General features: G+C 40.2%; 1 protein-coding gene across 1 annotated transcript in view; it reads right to left on the bottom strand.

The window, feature by feature from the left end:
• Positions 1-1,250: 1,250 nt before the first annotated feature.
• Positions 1,251-6,697, bottom strand: part of tsg101a (tumor susceptibility 101a) — a 31,376-nt gene continuing 25,929 nt past the window's right edge. The window contains exons 8-10 of the mRNA XM_013131250.4: positions 4,611-4,813; positions 4,099-4,338; positions 1,251-3,766 (exon numbers count right to left, since the gene is read on the bottom strand). Of these exons, the coding sequence (XP_012986704.1) occupies positions 3,677-3,766; positions 4,099-4,338; positions 4,611-4,813 (533 nt within the window). The 3' untranslated portion in view covers positions 1,251-3,676. The remainder of the gene's footprint in view (positions 3,767-4,098; positions 4,339-4,610; positions 4,814-6,697) is intronic.

Here is a 6,697-nt window from a genome sequence, read left to right as displayed (position 1 = left end):
TTTAAAGTGTAACAAATAAGTAACACAAAATGACAATTAATTAAACTTTTTGTCCTTTTAAAAATATCCAGTGACCAATATAACCACCCTTCTTTTCAATAACTGCCATGAGCCTTCCATCCATGGAGAATGTCAGTTTCTTGATCTTTTCACAATCAACTTTTGCTGAAGCAGTAACCACAGCCTCCCAAAAGCTGTTCAAAGAAGTGTGTTGTCTTCCCTGATTGTAAATCTCACGTTTGAGAAGGCCCCGCAAATTCTCAATAGGAATTAAGTCAAGAGATAAATGGGGCCAGGTCATTATTCGGGGATCTTTGTGGCCCTTGCTGGCTAGTCAAGCAGTGGAGTACTTGGATGCATGTGATGGAGCATTGTCCTGCATGAAGATCATGGCCTTCTTGAATGCTGTGGACTTCTTCCTTTACCACTGTTTGAAGAAAGTATCTTCCAGAAACATGTATATTCCTGAAAAGTTCCAACTACCTTATCCTTAATGATACCAGCCCATACCAGTACCCCTCCTCCACTTTGCTGGCACCTGAGTGAAGTGGTACTGTGTCCATTAGTGATCCAGCCACGGGCCCATTTCTTTGCCCAATCTATACAGTACCTTTCAAATATTATTCAGTGGTGGTCATGTTTCAGCGTTCTTGACCTTGGCCATGTCTCTGAGCACTTGACACCTTGTACTTCTGGACACTACAGGTAGGTTGCAGTTCTGGAATATGATGGCACTGGAGGACAAAGGGTTCCTGGTAGCTTCACATTTAATTCTTCTCAAGTCTTTTGCGGTTAATTTGCATATTTTCTTCTCCATACATTTTTTTCCACCCCAGTTGACTATTTGCAACAAAACGTTTGAGTGCCTGGTGTTCAGGCCTCATTAGTTCAGCTATTTCAAGTGTGTTGCATCAATCTGAAAAGCATTTTACAACTTTTGACTTCTCAGTCAGTTAAATCTCTTTTTTGGTCATGAAGCTGCCTAATAATTATGCACATCTTGATATTAGCTGTTATTCACACCCTCCCTCATTACACAAAGTGTAAATCCAATGAGCATTCAAGTTTATATGGTTTGGAGTTGGAAAATGTGCATAGAAATAATGATACGATCAGAATTCTCATTACTTCTCATTACTTGTCTACGATGCTCTGATGTCAACAAATATCTGAAGCAGAACAGTAGCTCTGTTTCAGATCTGAACAAGTGTTAATAGGATGTGACACTAAAATGAACACAGAAGTCATTAGGCAAACCAAACGGTCTTTATTTATTGTGCCGATTTACATAATATTCAACAGAAAAAGAACAGATCGTAGATTTTTGAAAATGAAATGAAAAAAACTACAGCAAATAAATATCTTACAATTCAAAGTGCATTTAGTAAAAGCTAATTTAAGAGATCTGTCTGCATACTTGATAATTCTGGATTAGTTCAATTATTGATTCCTTCATATCAGACACGTACTAATTCACAACCTCTGTATACAAAATGTAAAGGATCAAGAAATATGAACCTCTTAGAACTTGCAATTGACAGAAAAAAAGAAATTTATTTTGACACCATTAAATAGGAGTGTAGTAGTAGTGACATCTTTCACCATTTAAACATGAACATAGAGACACAGTACAGGTGCTGAGGGTAGTCTTTTGAAAAACAATGAACATAATTGATCAGCAGGTTGGGCTCATTAGGCACCGATGAAAAGAAAAAGTAATTGGAATGTACTACCTATGCTTGTCCAATAGGAACCATCGGTTTTCTTCCCTGTTGCAAAAAAAGTGACCGCACCTCATGCCTGACAGAAGGATCGCCCTAACACAAAGCCATTCAATTGTTGCAAATTCCAATGAAAGCAACATTGACTGAAACAGTTGCAATAATAAGCAGAGTGACTAGGGGCACTAAGGGCAGGGTTGCATGCTTGCCTAGCAAGCTTTGTTGGGGTAGTACCTCAGAAGTTTTCCAAACCGATCCGTGCCAACATGCTTTGAGAAAGCATGCTCCCACCATTTCAACATGTCATTTCCTAAAAAGCTGAGGCATGTATTTATATCGGAGTATAACCTTTACCTCACGGGGGGAAAGAGAGTTAAGTAGTACAGAGATACACTGACAGTCAGAGAACAAGCTCTCACATCACATTTAATACCAATCACGACTATGGAAGTATATGCAAAAATTAACTGTCTGCTTTTAGCTCCATATCCAAATGCAGTTTTCACATTGGTTATCAAAATAGATGCAATTTTGAAAGACAAATGTAAAAAGAAAGTGGTTGTTCTTAATAGTTTTAGATTTTCTGGGAGGAAATGAAGGATAACACATTTACATTGCTCGTATCAGCCTCGAGACAGTGTACTTCATCTATTAAATGTGTGTGTGTTCATGTCACATACTTTGTTTTTGTTTTCAGGTTTTCTATCAGCTTCTCCTAAACTCGCTGAAGTAAGCCATTAGCATAGCATATGAAGTAGCAGAAGGCTATGTTTTTTCAGACATGAAAGTGTCTGGAAGACCAACATCCCAAAAGTGTGCATAGCACCTAGAGGAACAGTTACATTTCAAAGAACTAAGCATATATTCTGAAAGAACAGAGTTAAGAAACAAGACCGTGGGATAAAACTACAATCTTAGACACTGCGGTCTTCTTATCAAAGTTGTCTTTTCACCAAACCAACTTGCCAGACTCAATGGTTTGAGCTACAAATATAACAGATAGTCAGTAAACTCTCAGAAACATAGCAGAGTCATCGGTTTTGCTGTGACACACAGAAATGTCCTAATCAACATAAAAAGGAAAGCGAAGTACCATAAAAACCATTCCAGGGGTAAAATGTGTCCAATATAAAAAAAATTCCTGAGTTTTCTCTATCGCTCAGATACAGGTGATACACTTTATTTGCCTGTTTAGCCATGTAACTATGTGTTTTTCAATCACTGTAGGAGTACACGCCTATTTCACTGTAATTAATTTTTTTATGTTACTATATACCTACAGTATATGTAGGTCCTAAACCTCTAAATCCAACTGCTATATGATCTAGGGTGGGTATGACCATCTTAAAACAATCCCATTAGTAAAAATCCCAAATGTAGGTAATGGCGTCCAGTCCTGGTTTCATTCAGCTTCATCATGGCAATTTCAATAACCTCAAAAGGTAGCTGGATTGGAAACCAATTGGGCATCAACAGAGTACTAAAATATAATTCTGTTGTCAACTAGTGTATGACAAACAGGTATTGGAGTCATATCACAAAAGGCAGCTGAGGAAAGGACTGCTGGTAATAAGGGCTGGAATGAAATCAATAGAATGTTTGGTACTATTACATTTATTCAGTTCCAGCCATTACTATGAGACCCATTCTATACATTTAGGGTGCTCCCAGCTGCCTGCGATTCAGCTAATTCCCCCCAAATGGATTCAACTTTGTTGTGTCTCTTGATTTGTGAGGAGAATCCACTGCATTTAGATTCTTGTTGTTAAGCAGGAGTTTGGCCCCTACTTTAATCAGACACCAGGAGGAAAATACCAAAAGGTGGAACAATTCTGTTTCAAAGAGAGGACAGTCAGATAAAGAAGAGAAGAAAGAAGAGAGGGAGACAGGCAGAAACTTAAGATTGTGGGAGAGACTGGAACAGAGTGGGTATATTTCCGCAGCATCAGTGTAGGTTAGTAGAGGTCACTGAGCCCAGCAGTCTTGCGGGCTTTCTGCATGAGGGCTCGTAGCTGAAACTGCTTTCGGGAGAGCAGTCGCACATGCTGTAACAGTAGAGGGACAGAGAGTCAGACGACATACAGGGAAATATACTTGCGGCTCTCCATGGTCTTTATGGAAAGTGACAGAGTAAGACAGTGAGCCAGAGTAGGAGAAAGAGTGAGAGTGTCAGCTGATACATAGCTAAAAATTTTATTGTGTTTCTTACATTCAACAGAAGTTAACAGATGTGGAATTTAAAATGCTTAATTACAGGCACTTCACCAGAAATGAAGATGAAACAAAAAATATTGACTTCTATTTTCAACAAAATTTGTCAGGAGCCTATAACATCTATAAATGTCTACAGTTAGTCTGCATGTGTTTAAATCTTTACCTTGAGGAACACCTCCAGGTCTATGACCCCACGGCGCAGCGCCTCTCCAAGGTAGAAGATGGTGTCCTCAATGGCGTTCTCCTCTGCATACAGGTTGAGGATCTGCTTGTAGAGTGGTGCCGTGGGCACGATGACATCGTCAATGTCGTTGTTCTCCGACTGGTTCTCCATCTTCTCCAGTGCCTCGCTCAGCTCCTCGTCTTTACGCTTCAATAGGTCGATGTTCCTGTCTACCTCTGCCTGAAAAACACAAACCCACACAATGACAACAGGCTTTATGTAATTGGACCTGGGTGTTGCAACAGAAATGGCAGTGGAACCCTAGCATAATTCTGTTTTGATGGCTGGAATATTACATTGAAAGAGAGAGAATAAGAGTACTGAGCGATTGGAAGAAAAAAAACTGATGAGTGAGCAGTAAGAGAGAGACAGATAAAGACACTAAATGCATAGAATTAGAAAAGGAATCAATAAATAAAAGGGGAAAGACACAGCCCTATCGCGGTCCTCACCACTTCCTGGTCTAGCCGTGAAACCATCTCCTCCAGCTTCTGGTGTCCCTTCTTTAGGTCCTCCTCGGTTCTCTTTAAGGCATCGAGTTCAGCCTGCGCCCGGTCCATCTCCTCTTTCATCCTCCAGCGAAGCTTGTCACTCACTGCTGATATCAGTGACGCACGAATGGTATCCTCGCCAATTGTGCCATCTCTACTGGGGCCTGGAGTAAGAGATTTTAACATCTGTATTGCTACGTAATCAATGTATTAATTAAAGAACGCACTCTGTCGCTCTTGTTCCAAAGAGAAGCAAGATCGCTGTTTGGGAAACTGCTCTGTTTGAATCCCAATGAGACAATGTATGAAGAAATTGGCAATATATTTGTACCATTTTGCCAGAGGGTATAACATCTAGAGGGTATGCCATATTTTTTACAAAACAAGTGTTGTCACCAAAGAAGTTCGGTCAATGCCAACCAAAAAAAAAACTCAGTTGTTAAAATTCAGAACTGTCTTTAGGACTAAGTATTCCATTAAGAATCTTGACACGATAATACATGTTTCAGACTTATATTGACGCCACAGTTTTCAAAAGGACATTTATTTTCATGGGGTTTCTCGATTTATTTACTTTACTACATAGTGAGTTCAAATACTAGTTGTTAGGGGTCACAGAACAGTGGAGGAAACTGTTCAGGGATTATTTGAAAACAAACGGTTTTGGTGCAAATCCGACCTTCAGTCTAGCCTTTGAAGATCGAGAGCAGTTTTTCCCAATCCTGGTCCTCAGGGCCCAAAGAGGTGCACGTTGGGTCCTGAGAACCAAAGAGATGTTTTTGCCCAAGCAGTCACACACCTGATCCAAATGAAAGTCTTGATGATAGGTTGATTATGTCAATCAAGTGTGTAAGTGGAAGGGAAACATTTTAAACAGGTGTGTGAGTGCTAGGACCAGGATTGGGAAACACTGATCTAGAGAGTAGAGACTCATTGCCTACAGTATTTGACTAGCAGGCTGGAGCCAGCATTGTGAATGTCATGATTTATTTCATGATGAACATAATCCTTTCACTAGCCTTTAGTCCTCCCATCAGATACTGGTCTGAATATAGGTGTAGCACATTTCTAATAAACACTGACATGAAGTCAGTTTGAAAATAAAGAAAACGTACCCGTTTCATAGGACGGTTAAGGTGTAAGCTTTCTAAGATCATTGCGTATGGGTAACAGTCTACTCTGAGGATAAATATAGCAGTGTCGATGCAGAAGGCAGGGACAACCACATGCCATGACCTTTCAGTTACCACACTTAGATTACAAGTATGACCTTTCTGTGGCGGCCCAGCACTCCAAACAGGTTGCAGAAAGGAGAGGAACCAGACCCAAGTCAGAAGGTTAAAGTTAAGAGTTCAGGGTCAACAAAAGGCCAACAGAATGGCAGTAGATAGAGTTCACTTGGTAGGATGGTTATTTATACAATTTTGGAATAAAGCACGTATCCAGGATTTCTACCCGAGCTGTTGGCTAATGATCTACTGGCTAATGGTCAGTGGTTGTAAGTATGTCAGTAGACGTATATAAACAAATATAACAACGTTAGAATACATTAACATGGATTGCAATAATATACACTCACCTAAAGGATTATTAGGAACACCATACTAATACTGTGTTTGACCCCCTTTCGCCTTCAGAACTGCCTTAATTCTACGTGGCATTGATTCAACAAGCATTCTTTAGAAATGTTGGCCCATATTGATAGGATAGCATCTTGCAGTTGATGGAGATTTGTGGGATGCACATCCAGGGCACGAACCTCCCGATCCAACACATCCCAAAGATGCTCTATTGGGTTGAGATCTGGTGACTGTGGGGGCCATTTCAGTACAGTAAACTCATTGTCATGTTCAAGAAACCAATTTGAAATAATTTGAGCTTTGTGACATGGTGCATTATCCTGCTGGAAGTAGCCATCAGAGGATAGGTACATGGTGGTCATTAAGGGATGGACATGGTCAGAAACAATGCTCAGGTAGGCCGTGGCATTTAAACAATGCCCAATTGGCACTAAGGGGGCTAAAGTGTGCCAAGAAAACATCCCCCAC

The sequence above is a fragment of the Esox lucius genome, chromosome 19, assembly GCF_011004845.1.
Source record: "Esox lucius isolate fEsoLuc1 chromosome 19, fEsoLuc1.pri, whole genome shotgun sequence".
NCBI classification, from domain to species: domain Eukaryota; kingdom Metazoa; phylum Chordata; class Actinopteri; order Esociformes; family Esocidae; genus Esox; species Esox lucius.
Note: the sequence above shows the minus strand (reverse complement) of the source record. Positions and strands in the feature narration are given on the sequence as shown.